The sequence below is a fragment of the Bombina bombina genome, chromosome 7 (assembly GCF_027579735.1).
Source record: "Bombina bombina isolate aBomBom1 chromosome 7, aBomBom1.pri, whole genome shotgun sequence".
Classification (NCBI taxonomy): Eukaryota; Metazoa; Chordata; class Amphibia; order Anura; family Bombinatoridae; genus Bombina; species Bombina bombina.
This window is the reverse complement of record NC_069505.1, coordinates 104,717,291-104,731,939: the sequence shown is the minus strand read 5'-3', so window position 1 is coordinate 104,731,939 and position 14,649 is coordinate 104,717,291. Positions and strand designations below refer to the sequence as shown.

The 14,649-nt window shown below is 39.3% G+C and overlaps 1 protein-coding gene across 1 annotated transcript in view; it reads right to left on the bottom strand.

The window, feature by feature from the left end:
- Positions 1 to 14,649, bottom strand: part of ACCS (1-aminocyclopropane-1-carboxylate synthase homolog (inactive)) — a 162,631-nt gene that overhangs the window by 134,334 nt on the left and 13,648 nt on the right. The window contains exons 2-4 of the mRNA XM_053720233.1: positions 7,680 to 8,212; positions 4,226 to 4,285; positions 899 to 969 (exon numbers count right to left, since the gene is read on the bottom strand). Coding sequence (XP_053576208.1) covers positions 899 to 969; positions 4,226 to 4,285; positions 7,680 to 8,212 — 664 coding nt within the window. The remainder of the gene's footprint in view (positions 1 to 898; positions 970 to 4,225; positions 4,286 to 7,679; positions 8,213 to 14,649) is intronic.

The following is a 14,649-nucleotide window of genomic DNA, read 5'->3' as shown; positions in this document are numbered from 1 at the left end:
AGAGAGAGAGAGAGAGAGAGAGAGAGAAAGAAAGGAGAGAGAGAAAGAGAGAAAGAAAGGAAAGAAAGGAGAGAGAGAGAGAGAGAGATAAAGAAAGAAAGAATAAAAGAGAGAGAAAGAAAGAGAGAAAGAAAGAAAGAGAGAGAGAGAAAGAATAAAAGAGAGAGAAAGAAAAAGAGAGAGAGAGAGAGAAAGAATAAAAGAGAGAGAAAGAAAAAGAAAGAGAGAGAGAGAAAGAATAAAAGAGAGAGAAAGAAAAAGAAAGAGAGAGAGAGAAAGAATAAAAGAGAGAGAAAGAAAAAGAGAGAGAGAGAGAGAAAGAAATAACAAAAGAAAGAAAGAAAAAGAGAGAGAGAGAAAGAAAGAAAGAACAAAAGAGAGAAAGAAAAAGAGAGAGAGAGAGAAAGAGAAAGAAAGAACAAAAGAGAGAAAGAAAAAGAGAGAGAGAGAGAGAGAAAGAGAAAGAAAGAACAAAAGAGAGAAAGAAAGAAAGAGAAAGAGAGAAAAAGGAAAGAAAGATGAGAAAATGTGACAGAAAAGCTTAAAAAAGTAGAACAGGAACCCAGAGAATATATATATATAAAAAAAAAGCAATAAAGCCATAGACTGTGTGGAAGGCGCTAAAAACCCCCACTCAAGTACATCAAGGTGTTTTACAAGTAAAGACACCTGGGAGAGGTATAGTAGAAAGGTTGATTAATAAAATAAATCAAGCAGAAGTGGTAAATATGAATATTTTAATACATTAAGTAGAGACAGAGATAATGATCATACAGGTGGTGCAACCAGTTGTTTTTTACTCTCACATTCTATCGTTAACATATGTACAACAAAATGAACTAGATGGTTATTGTGGGAGGCCCAAGACGACATCAGACGTAAATAACGTTGTACTTACAACATGTGCCCCTTCCAGTCGGGGTACTGCAGGAGGGGGGGCTCTACAACATTCATATCGCTCTGGGTAAGCTGCAACAAAACAACATGATCACAAATAAATTAGGTAAATGACCTCCAGCACATCCTTTAATGGTTATACACTATAAATAATCTGCTAGTAATAATAACTAGTAAACTGGCAAACTGTTTCCCCTAAAGCGCTGTTCTTCTCTGCAGTACATATAAAGTTTAGTTTAATCCTAAGGCAGCAGGTTTCCATGGCAACTGTGGATGATTACCCAGTTTGTCTGTTCTTTTACTATTCAGATACATAGCTTAGAGGCAATAAAATCTTTATAGAAATGGTATCCTAAATCTAATGCAAGGCAATTGCTCCCTGAAATGTTTTTGTTTATATAACAAAGGTATAAATGTGGGTATCTGAACGTCATAATCATTTGCAGCATTAATTAAATCACTGTGAAATCACAGACAAAATAATTATCTACCATATCAAACTGAGCTGATATAATTCCCCAGAACTACAGCCGCTCCAAAATACCAACACAGCATATCATCACAAAACACCATACTACAATATTTAAGAAGCAAATTTCATGAATGAGATAATTTAAAATAAAAATATATATACTTCTGATATCAAATTTACCTATTTCATTTTGTCTCCTTTGTTGAAAGCTCTTTTCCATGAGAGCATACTGAAGTAGGCTCAGAAGTGTGCATGTGTCTTGAACACTGCATGCATAACATTGTTATCTACACTGCTGCCATATTATGCTAAAGACACAATCGCTTTAAATCTCTGTTTTCCTTGTAGGGAACAAAGCAGCTATCTCCCCTAAAAAACAGGTAATTTTAATGGTGGGAAAGGGGGCTATTACAGATCCCCCTCTAATTGTCAGGTGAGCACCATTGTTTCACCTCAATTGCTCACCTACACAGTGTTTGATGAGGGGAAGGGAGCCCTTCTTGATCTCCTAGCCTCATCTATAAAACGCACTAAGTATGAGATCTCAGTTTGGTCTTCCAATAAGGGATCTCATTTGCCTGTCATTAGTGGGTAATACATATATATATATTGGTAATCACCAACCTAATGTATTTACTGTATTGGAGCAGTAGCTAAACTCAGTAGAATTAAAGGGACACTAAACCCAATTTGTTTCTTTCATGATTCAGACAGAGCATGCCATTTTAATCAACTTTCTAATTTACTCCTACCGAGCACGTCAAATCAGCCCTTGGATTTTGTGCGGTATGGAGCTTAACGTCGCCATATTGCACGCACAAGGAGGCTTTTCAGAAACTTGTAATGGCAGCGCTTTGGGGGGTGAAAAAACGCAACTTTTGTTGTGTTTCTTTCGCACCCTCTATAGCACAAAACTAGTAATCTAGGTGACTATTAGTAATCATAAAGTAAAAGATAGGGACTTTAATTCATGAAAAGCATTGTCCAAACACAGGGGCGTTATTATTTTTTTGCTGGACGCCAAAGGGGGCGCAATATGATTGGCTACAGCCTGAATCGTCATTGAAGTAAGAGAACTAGAGTATCCGTTACGGGCGGAGGAACGGTGGAATATATCAAGACAAAAAAGTGGAATTATTTTAAAAAGTAAATGTTTACAAAGCTCTTCGTCAATTACTTTCATCTTTTACTTTATTTTTTATTAATATTGTAAATAAAAAGGTTAACATTTACAATCACTTTAATCCCCCTGTAAAATATTAAGCTACAGTAAATAAAACAACATTGTAATATTGTTATTTTTCCTGCTTTTTCTGTACAATTCCTTGGCAGTGTGTGCTTGTTCCACTTCCTCCCAGAGAGGCTGGAGTGCCTCCATCATACAAAAGATATTCAACAGAATGATATTGTAATATAAAATGTATTTAATGTAGTTAAAAAATCTTATTGATATACTTTAATTATTTATTTTTTCTCCTTTTACTGTAATTTAACTCTGAAAATTGTTGGTTTACTTAAAGGGACACTAAACCCAATTTTTTTCTTTAATGATTCAGATAGAGCATGACATTTTAATCAACTTTCTAATTTACTCCTATTATCAAGTTTTCTTTGTTTTCTTACTATCTTTATTTTAAAAGCAGGAATGTAAATCTTAGCATCCAGCCCATTTTAGGTTCAGCAACATGGATGGCGCTTACTTATTGGAGGCTGACATTTACCCACCAATAAGCAAGCATAACCCAGGTTCTGAACCAAAAATGGGCCGGCTCCTATGCATCACATTCCTGCTTTTTAAATAAAGATAGCAAGAGAACGAAGAAAAATGTGTCCCCATAGACATCAATGGGGAGAAAGTGTTAGAAAAAAAACTAACACCTGAAGAGCGGAATGAAAAGGTCAGAAACGCAACCCCATTGATGTCTATGGGGAAAGAAATGTTACGTTTAAACCTAACACCCTAACATAAACACCTAGTCTAAACACCCCTAAACCGCCGTCCCCAAAACTAATAAAAGTTATTAACCCCTATTCCGCCACTCCCCGACAACGCTGCCACTATAATAAATTTATTAACCCCTAAACCTCTGGCCTCCCACATCACCTCCACTAAATAAACCTATTAACCCCTAAACCTCCAGCCCCCCACATCGCAAAAAACTAAATTAAACTATTAACCCCTAAATCTAACAACCCCCTAACTTAAAATTACAATATCCCTATCTTAAAATAAATAAAAACTTACCTGTTAAATTGAAAAAAACTAAGTTTAAACTAACCTAACATAACTATTATACTAAACTATTATACTAAAATTAAAATAACTACCAATTAAAAAAACTAAATTACACCTTAAAAATGACACCTTATCTAATAGCCCTATAAAAAACAAACAAAAAAAAACATAACTACTGCACTCAGATGGCGGTATGGATCGTCTCGGTATAGGCTGTAACGCAAGAATTTTAGCCTCACCACACAACCTGTAATACCGGCGTTATGGAAATCCCACGCAAAAACGTCATTTTTTTTAGTGCGGGACTGACGTTACATTACAGGCTAAAATGCTTGTGGTATAGCTATACCAACACAACTCATAATGACTGCGTTACTGTTTCTCTGCTGAAATGGCCATTCTTTCAGCGTTAAAACCATAACGCACAACTCGTAATCTAGCCGAGAGGAAAAAAGTGTATTAATATAACTGTGTTGCTTATGCAAAACTGGGGAATGGGTAATAAAGGGATTATCTATCTATTCAAACAATAAACATTCTATTGTAGATTGTCCCTTTAAGCACCCAGTTGTCCATAAAAAAAATGTGCTGCCCTCCAATCCCTGGCACACAATACTTACCCGCTTGGACATCAGGTCAAAGCAGAGTTTATTTTCACTAGTGCCAAAGTTGATGATTCCCTAAAAAACAAAAAGAAGGTATTCACATGTAGATGATCTATCTAAAGCATGCTGAATTGTTCTTTGTTGCAGGTTATAAGGGATCCTTTAAAATACATTCCAGTTTTTGTTTATTTGAAAAATGGATGTTCTGTACTGAATAAGATTACTTTTTGGTTTTATGATTGAGGGGCAGGTCCACCACGAGAGAGATTACAGGCAATGAATTCTTAAAGGGACTGTAAAGTCCAAATTTAACAGAATTCAGATAGAGCATACCATTTTAAACAACTTTTTGTTTACTTCTATTATCTTATTTGTTTTGTTCTATTGAGAGGGGGTATGTCTGTGATTGAGAGGAGGTGTGTCTGTGATTGAGAGGAGGTATGTCTGTGATTGAGAGGAGGTATGTCTGTGATTGAGAGGAGGTATGTCTGTGATTGAGAGGAGGTATGTCTGTGATTGAGAGGAGGTGTGTCTGTGATTGAGAGGAGGTGTGTCTGTGATTGAGAGTAGGTGTGTCTGTGATTGAGAGTAGGTGTGTCTGTGATTGAGAGGAGGTATGTCTGTGATTGAGAGGAGGTATGTCTGTGATTGAGAGGAGGTATGTCTGTGATTGAGAGGAGGTGTGTCTGTGATTGAGAGGAGGTATGTCTGTGATTGAGAGGATGTGTCTCTGTGAAATGAGAGGACGTGTGTCTGTGAGATAAGAGGTGTGTCTGAAATGAGAGGCTGTGTGTCTGTAAGATAAGAGGTGTGTCTGTGAAATGAGATGATGTGTGTATGTGAGAGGAGAGGTCTCTGTAAGATGAGAGAAGGTGTGTCTGAGATGAGAGGAGGTGTCTCTGTGATCCAAGAGGATGTGTCTCTGTGAGATGAGACAATGTGTGTCTGTGAAATGAGATGATGTGTGTATGTGAGAGAGGTCTCTGTAAGATGAGAGAAGGTGTGTCTGAGATGAGAGAAAGTGTGTCTGTGATCCAAGAGGATGTGTCTCTGTGAGATGAGAAAATGTGTATCTGTGAGATGAAAGGATGTGTCTCTGTGAGAGGAGAGGTCTCTGTAAGATGAGAGAAGGTGTCTTTGAGATGAGAGGAGGTGTGTCTGTGATCCGAGAGGATGTGTCTCTGTGAGATGAGACAATGTGTCTCTGTGAGATGAGAGGATGTGTCTCTGTGAGAGGAGAGGTCTCTGTAAGATGAGATAAGGTGTGTCTGAGATGAGAGGAGGTGTGTCTGTGATCCGAGAGGATGTGTCTCTGTGAGATGAGACAATGTGTGTCTGTGAGATGAGAGGATGTGTCTCTGTGAGAGGAGAGATCTATGTAAGATGAGAGGTGTGTCTGAGAGGAGGTGTGTCTGTGATCCGAGAGGATGTGTCTCTGTGAGATGAGACAATGTGTGTCTGTGAGATGAGAGGATGTGTCTCTGTGAGAGGAGAGATTTATGTAAGATGAGAGAAGGTGTGTCTGAGATGAGAGGAGGTGTGTCTGTAATCCAAGAGGATGTGTCTCTGTGAGATGAGACAATGTGTGTCTGTGAGATGAGAGGATGTGTCTCTGTGAGAGGAGGTGTGTCTGTTAGATGAGAAAACATGCGTCTGTGAGATGAGAGGACTTGTGTCTGTGAGATGCAAGGAGGTGGGTTTGTAAAATGAGGATGTGTCTCTGTGAGATAAGAGGTGTGTCTGTTAGATGAAATGATGTGTCTGTGAGAGGAGAGGAAGTGTCTATGTGAGATGGCAGAATGTGTGTCTGTGAGATGAAATGATGTGTCTGTGAGAGGAGAGGAAGTGTCTATGTGAGATGGCAGAATGTGTGTCTGTGAGATGAGAGGATGTGGGTCTGTGAGATGAGAGGATGTGTGTCTGTGAGAGGAGGTGTGTCTGTGAGAGGAGGTGTGTCTGTGAGATGAGTGGAGGTGTGTCTGTGAGAGGAGGTGTATGAGTAGTGGATTCTGTGATATAAGAGGAGATGTGTCTGTTCTATTGAAGCAAGGTAGTAGCGAGGAGGGGCTGTTATCCACAGTTGCTGACACTCAGTACAGGCAAAGACTGGTAAGATCAAAAAATAGACCAGAATTGGTTTTTAGGTGAACAAAATACAGATAATGATATATTGATTGAAAGTACTTCAGTCAGTCAGTGCTGGATTCCCAAATAGATATAAACAAAAAAGAAAAAAAGCATCCCCAAAGCATACATAAGAGTCCGAAATCAATATAAATCCATCACAATGACCCAAGAGATGATGGATATAAAATAAAACTTAACTTTTAAAAATTTCATAAAGATACAAAATGGTTAAAAAAACATGAAAAACAAACACAACACACTGGTGAGTCAAATACCCACTGTCATATGTACACATATAAACACATTAAATTAGCGAGAGACAAGCACAACATGGGTAACTATCCCCATTGGTCCATGTAACATGAGTTAAAAAGATCCTTACTGTTAACCTATCAGTGACTATTAAACCTCTACATTGATTACATAAAGGATTTGTGACTATCTCACCTCTTGTGTAACCACGTCACAATTATTTAAAAATTCTGTGTGTTCCTGTGCTAGTCTCTTAATCAGCTACAAACAACTCGTATATTTAACCCCACAGCATGGCCTAGGTAGAAGAAAGGACTACACCAGATCAAAAGCCGGCTGGTGTACACGGAAGCTCATAGGATGCCTATGTCATGTGACATTTGGCAGTCTAATCCCTGCTCTTCATTTCGGACATGCAGCTATTCACCCCAAGCACCAGTTGAGGCTTCAAGATGGCCATTGAGAAAAGATTAAGATCTATCATAATATGAATTTGTTTGCACTAGCAGCTAAGTGATGTTTGGTATTGGGCGTTTCATGTTTTTTTAGTGGTATGGAACTATGTTTTGGGGGAGGTGTCTGTGAGATTAAACAAAGTGTGTCTGTCAACTGGGAGGATGAGTGTCTGTGACATTACAGAAGGGGTGTCTGTCAGATAGGAGGATGAGTGTCTGAGTTTAGAGAAGGGGTGCCTGTCAGCTGGGAGGATGAGGGTCCATGAACTTAGAGAATGGATGCCTGTGAGCTGAGTGGATGGGTGTCTGGGAGCTTAGAGAAGGGGTGTCTGTGTGCTGAGTGGATGGGTGTCTGGGAGCTTAGAGAAGGGGTGTGTGTCAGCTGGAAGATGAGTGTTTGAGAATAGAGAAGGATTGTGCGTGAGCTCAGTAAATGAGTGTCTGTGAGCTCAGTGGCTGAGTGTCTGTGAGCTGAGAGAAGGGATGTAAGTCAGCTGAGAAATGGGGCATACATAGGGAAGATGAGCTTGGTACTACTGACTAGGAGACTTATCTGTGAGATGCACTATCAGAGTATTTGTAATTTAATATACTTAAAATGCAAAATAAAGTTATCTATGAACAAAGTGACTCACGTTGGGGTTTTTGTCTTCATCATATTTGTCCTCGTGATAAGCTCTGTATCCCTCTTCAGAGGATCCTCGAAAGCCACTTAGAATGTTCCCTCGTGTGGAAAGATATGGGCTACAGAATGGTGTGCAGTTATAAGTATCATTAAGATCTGTCTCCTGCACCTCTACTGTGGCTCTACGGCCTGAAGTCTGCCCTTCTGGAGGATAGCACATGTCTGTAGGAGTCTGTATTATATTTCCACCACTACCTGGGCGTAACATTCCTAACATCTGGGTAAATAAGCTGAACATGCGGAGCTCGTGCTGGCGGTCCAGCTGCAACCTTCTTTCCTCCAGGCGCAGCCTCCGCTCCTCCGCTTCCTGTTCTTGCTCCATGCGTCGCTCCTCCATCTGCAAGAATCGCTCCTCTGTTGCACGTTGAGAAATTAGCACCCGAGATAGCAATTCATCCAGTGGTTCCCTCACCTTACGTTTCCTCCAAAACCTCTGCCGTTCGTCGACCCCAGAAGAACCTGCCATGTTTGGCTCACTAAAACCTGGGCAGGCAACAAAAAGAAACCATGAAGGTTCAGAGACTCATGTTTTTGTGTGGAAGTGAGGCAGTATTTTACTTTAAAGGGGCATGAAATCCAACATTTTTCTTTCATGATTGAAAAACTTTACAATGTACTTCCATTGTCAAATTTAGTTTGTTCTTTTGGTATACTTAGTTAAAAACAGGTAGGTAGGCTCAGGAGAGTTGAAGTCTCTGGAGCACTATTTGGCAGCAGATTTGCAAGAATGGTTTTAGCAGTGTTTTACATTGTGCAAACACTTATGGCATCTAGTGCTCAAAAATGTATAACCATGTTAAAAGCCCTATAATGCTACAGACACGTGCACTTACCTACCTATGTAAACAAAGAACATCGCTGGCCTTAAAGGGGATAATATTGTACTTAAAGGGACATTCCCGTCAAAATGTAAATACACATAGATAAATTACATCTGCCATATACATGTATTGGCAAAAATGCTTTTAGTAAAATTTATTACTGTTTTAGTGTTAACATTTTTCTGTGCACGTGCATGTGAGGCATAGCAATATATTCCAGTGCACCAGCATTTTAAATACTGCAGCTGCTCAGAGAGCCAGAGGGGCTTGTATCATGTCAGCAATTAACTAATTGAGTGATTACCAGATGGTACACTCATATTAGGCTTTGTGAGCAAGTGCTGTGTTTACAATGCTGGTGCACGTTTCATACTTAAATACACATTTGAAACAGCTATAGCTTTTATTTGAAGCATTTTTGCTAATTCCTGTATATTACAAAAATACTTCTATTCAAAACTGAAATGCATCCAAGTGGATTCCAATTTTGGCTGGAATGTCCCTTTAATACTATCTTATAAAACACACACACACAGATTGATAGATAACTGGTCTATCTTTTTGTTTTACATGTTACTTTGTTTTTCTTTTATAACCTTTATTATAAAACATATATTGTAAACTCATCATATTGATAATATAATTGCAAACTAAAGACATGATTATCACAACTTTTACTGGATCAAATGTGTAAAAACTTTCAGGGACTGTCAGCGAATTCGATATAAAAAAAAAAATATATATTGGAGTTTTCTGGAAAAGGAAACTTTGCAGGGGAGAGTGAAGTGAGCAAGGGGCGCACTTTCAAAATTGAATCCTGCAGCCAATATTAATCACATTACTATTTTTGTATGCATGTGTTTTTCTTTGAGGTTAAATTAATAAGGGCCCAATTATCTAAAGGTCTCGGGGATGGTGAGATTCTATAAGAATCAACTATTTCCCTGGTGGAATTATATAAAGTCACTTTTTATCCTGAAAACAGGGTGTCTCGCTAAGGGGGCGAATATCGTATGGGAAGGAGACGCATACATTACAAAACTGCACAATTAAAAACGTAATTTAAACATCATACAAAATGAATATTCCCAAGGATTGCCCCTGTACATCCCATTTGCAGGGACGGAGATACTTATTTTACAATAAGGAAATAATACAAACTTGAACTTTGTATTATAAATATACATTTTTAGAAGTTTTTTTGCATGTGCAGTGTAGATTTATTACAATTTCTACAGTGCACCTTAAAGAGACCTTAAACATTTTGAGATGGTAATATAAAATGATAAACTGTATATATATATATAGATAAGAGAAACTCTGCAATATATTTTCAATATTTATTTTGTCCACTTTTCCTGTAATTCAATTTTGAAATTCTGAGTTTTTCAATTCCTGTAAGAAATGGAAGTGCAGAACACTGTTATATTCCACACAGCCATTGGCTGCACACTCTAGTGACCTATTTATAACAGTCCCTGAATGCGGAAGAAGGCAGCTACTCACAGCATTCGGCTCTTTTCAGTGCCGCATTTCTTCTTGGAAAAGTGTAACACACTAGGGCTAGATTTATCAACGCTGAGGCGTACAGGGGCGCGTATACGCGCCCCTGTACGCCTCAGCTCGCCTGGTAATTAACATTGCACACGCGTGCAATTTTGCGCTTGCGTGCAATCCCACCCCCTGCCCGCGCACAGCCAATCACGCGCGGGCAGGAGCTGTCAATCTCCTCGGTCGGACTCGACCGAGGAGATTGAATTTCGCCACAATAGAGGTGGCGAAGATGTTAGGGAAGCAGCGGTCTGGTGACCGCTGCTTGATAAATCGCGGCGAGCAAGTTCTTGTGAGAACTTGCTGCCGCAGGGGCTTGATAAATCTAGCCCTAAGAGCAGTGCAAATCCAGATATTAGTGTTGTGCACTTTTACCAGATGAAATCTGGCTCTGAAAAGAGCCAAATACAGAGAAAGTCTGCCTTATTCAGCATTCAGCAGCTATGAAACAGCCGAATGCGCACACCTTAAAGGTTCTATTCTGTACAATTTCAATATGAATTCTAATTTTTCCTTAAAATATGGTTTCTGCAGAACAATTTTGTTCCTATTTTAAAATGGATTAAACAATACAATTTTTACAGCGTATTTTCATTTCAATATCTTATTTGTTTTATACGATTTTTAAATATTTTTTATTTATGTGAGTCTTATTGTAGTGTATTCATCACGATCACAAGGGAACACACTGTTCTCAAGGTAAAAACTGCTTTTATAGAATTTAGACAGGGGATTCATGGTACTGGAGAGATTTCTTATAGAATCTCACAAACCCAGAGAACTTTACAGAATGCCCTAAGTGCCATCAAATGCAGAAATATGTCTCCTCTATGTTACTAACATTACAGAATAAAAATATTTTATCTATGTAGTACTGGCATAAACATGTAATTATTGCTCCTACAGGCACACTTGATTCAAATCACTGTTATTTGTATTACTTGCATAAAGGTGATAAAAAATTGCTTATATATAACTGGCACAAAGATTAACATAACTGGTTTGTGTGTTACTGCAGCCAAGGAGACTAAAACCCCATTGATATGTGTGTTACTGGTAATCAAAGGTGATGAATCATTGCTATGTGTGATATAGACAGCCAATGATGGTCAACTTTCTGCTTGTGTATACTACTAGCAGCTAGAGGGGTAAAATCACTGCTTTCCTTGTTACTGGCAAACAAAAAAATAAAATCACTACTCCGTTGTAAACATTATAGGAGAGCCTAGAGTTGAGTCTAAAGCAGTTTTAGGGAGCACCTATTGAGTATCCGCAATTACAACTCCCTTAATAGTCATAAAAGTATTTTTTGCGGAGGAGGCCAAATTTATGTGTGCTTAAAGGGACTGTCTACTCCAGAATTTTTCTTGTTAAAAAAAAAAATAGATCATCCCTTTATTACTCATTCCCCAGTTTTGCATAACCAACACGTTTATATTAATATACTTTTTACCTCTGTGATTACATAGTATCTAAGCCTCTGCAGACTGCCCCCTTATTTTAGTTCTTTTGAATGACTTGCATTTTAACCAATTAGTGCTGACTCCTAGGCAACTCTACCGGAGTGAGCACAATGTTATCTATATAGCACACACAAACTAGTGTTGTCTAGCTGTAAAAGCTGTCAAATACAGATTCGAGATTACAGGGGGTCTTCATTGTCTTAGAAATGAGCAAATAAGCCTACCTAGGTTTAGCTTTCAACAAAGAATACCAAGAGAACAAAGCAAATTTGATAATAAAAGTAAAGTGTAAAGTTGTTTAAAATGACATGCCCTATCTGAATCATGAACGTTTAATTTTGACTAGACTGTCCCTTTAATGCAAATAAAATGCTGTTATATGTTGCACTAAATGCTAAAACCTTTTTCGCATTCTTCGCCTCATCTCATATGCTGTGGACAAAAAAAAGAGGTCAATTTTCTGTATAGAAAGTTGCAAGGTAAGAGTTCTGAATTCTGCTATATGCAACTCAAATTTCAATAGGGCAGTGTCAAAAGCACAACTTTTCAAGAGCAAATCAATGGAAAAGCCAGTACAATATATGATGGAAGTATGTTGCAGAGTATATGTACTAGATCATTATTAAATATTATCTAGGGAAATCGCTAAACAGTCAACTCCAAAATGTCTGATGTTTAAAAAGATAGCTAATCCATTTATTACCCATTCTCCAGTTTTACACAGCCAACACAGTTATATTAATATACTTTTAACCTCTGTGATTATCTAAGCATCTTGTAACAGACCCCTGATCACATGGCTATTTATTTATTATCTATTGACTTACATTTTAGCCAATTAGTGCTGTGTCATTAGTAAATGCGTTATCTATCTTTTTAAACAATAACAATTTTGGTGTTGATTGTGCCTTTAAATTTTGATGCTAAAATGCCCGTTTTTTTAAAAATTTGATTAATAACAGGGGCACTTTAATTCATCAAAATTTACATTTCACTCGTCTTGTGAAAAAAAAAACTTACCTTTTAAACTTGACAACCGTTCCAGCTTCCTCCACCCGTCGCAAAGCCTCTTCCTGGGTCTAAAATGAGAAATCCGGCTTCCTCAAATCACAGCGTTGAATCAGACACCGATTCCCCCGGGGGGAAAGCCGTGATTGGAGGATGACCGCTCCATAATTTCTGACGTCAGAAATGGCTTGCGACGACCGGGGGAAGCTGGAGCGGCTGTCAAGAAATGTAAATTTTGATGAATTAAAGTGCCCCTTTTTAATCTAATTTTTAAAGACCGGGCACTTTAACAAAAATATTTTACTTTCATTTTAACCCTTTCGTGCCGGGGTTAACTTGTCTACATCGGAACAACTGTTCCAATGTAAACCAAATGAAATCTCGCGATTGTGCACGTGATTACGAGATTTCAATGATGGGATCGCGTCAGGGGGGTGTCCCTATAATGCTAGGCACGCTCTCCAGACCGCAATCCCATCAGGGAAGCGCCAGTGGCTTCAGGAAACCCAAGCCGTTAGGACATTGTATTTCGTCCTTCTGCGCTAAAGCCCAGCAAAATTCGGACAAAATACAACGTCCTAACAGCGTTAAAGGGTTAAGGAGGCAAAAAAAGCTCCAACTGTTGTGTATGGACCTCATTTCTATGCATTTGTAAGAGATTAGCAGTACCATATGTTGAAGAATATGAGAGGAAAGTGGTCTTGTGTTTATTAGGAGAAGGTGAATGGTACATGTCCTGATCTATGCATATTAGGATGAGGTGTTCTGGTGCCTATATAATAGAAGGAGAGGTACATGTCCTGATATCTGTATATTAGAAGGTAACATACAAATTCTGGGGCCTGTGTATTAGGAGAAGGCTTGAGGTATGTGTCCTGATATTGGTGTACTAGGAAAAAGGTAAGAGGCACGTGTTTTTGTGTCTGTGTATTAGCCGGAGGTGAGAGTTAGGTGTCTGGTTTTCTTTGCGTTAGGAGGTGAGAAGTACATGTCCTGTGTTTGTGTGTTAGAAGGAGGCGAGAGGTACGTGTCCTGGTGTCTGTGTGTTAGAAGGAGGCAAGAGCTACGTGTCCTGTGTCTGTGTGTTAGAAGGAGGTTAGAGGTATGTATCCTGGTGTCTACGTGTTAGAAGGAGGTGAGAGGTACATGTCCTGGTGTCTGTGTGTTAGAAGGAGGTGAGAGGTATGTATCCTGGTGTCTACGTGTTAGAAGGAGGTGAGAGGTACATGTCCTGGTGTCTGTATGTTAGAAGGAGGTGAGAGGTACATGTCCTGGTGACTGTGTGTTAGAAGGAGGCGAGAGGTACGTGTCCTGGTGTCTGTGTGTTAGAAGGAGGCGAGAGGTACGTGTCCTGTGTCTGTGTGTAAGAAGGAGGCGAGAGGTACATGTCCTGTGTCTGTGTGTAAGAAGGAGGCGAGAGGTACATGTCCTGTGTCTGTGTGTAAGAAGGAGGCGAGAGGTACATGTCCTGGTGTCTGTGTGTTAGAAAGAGGTGAGAGGTACATGTCCTGTGTCTGTGTGTAAGAAGGAGGCGAGAGGTACATGTCCTGTGTCTGTGTGTAAGAAGGAGGTGAGAGGTACATGTCCTGTGTCTGTGTGTAAGAAGGAGGCGAGAGGTACATGTCCTGTGTCTGTGTGTAAGAAGGAGGTGAGAGGTATGTATCCTGGTGTCTACGTGTTAGAAGGAGGTGAGAGGTAGATGTCCTGTGTCTGTGTGTAAGAAGGAGGTGAGAGGTACATTTCCTGTGTCTGTGTGTAAGGAGGTGAGAGTTAGGTGTCTGGTTTTCTTTGCGTTAGGAGGTGAGAAGTATGTGTCCTTCTGTCTTTGTGTTAGAAGAAGGTGAGAGGTATGTGTCCTGGTGTACGTGTATTAGAACAAGGTGAAAGGTGAATGTCTTGATGTCTGTGTATTAGCAGGAGGCGAGATGTACACTTCCTGATGTCCGAGTATTAAAAGGAGGCGGGAGGTAAGTGTCCTGGTGTCCACGTGTTAGGAGGTGGTGAGAGGTATGTATCCTGGTGTCTACGTGTTGGAAGGAGGTGAGAGGAACATGTCCTGGTGACTGTGTGTTAGAAG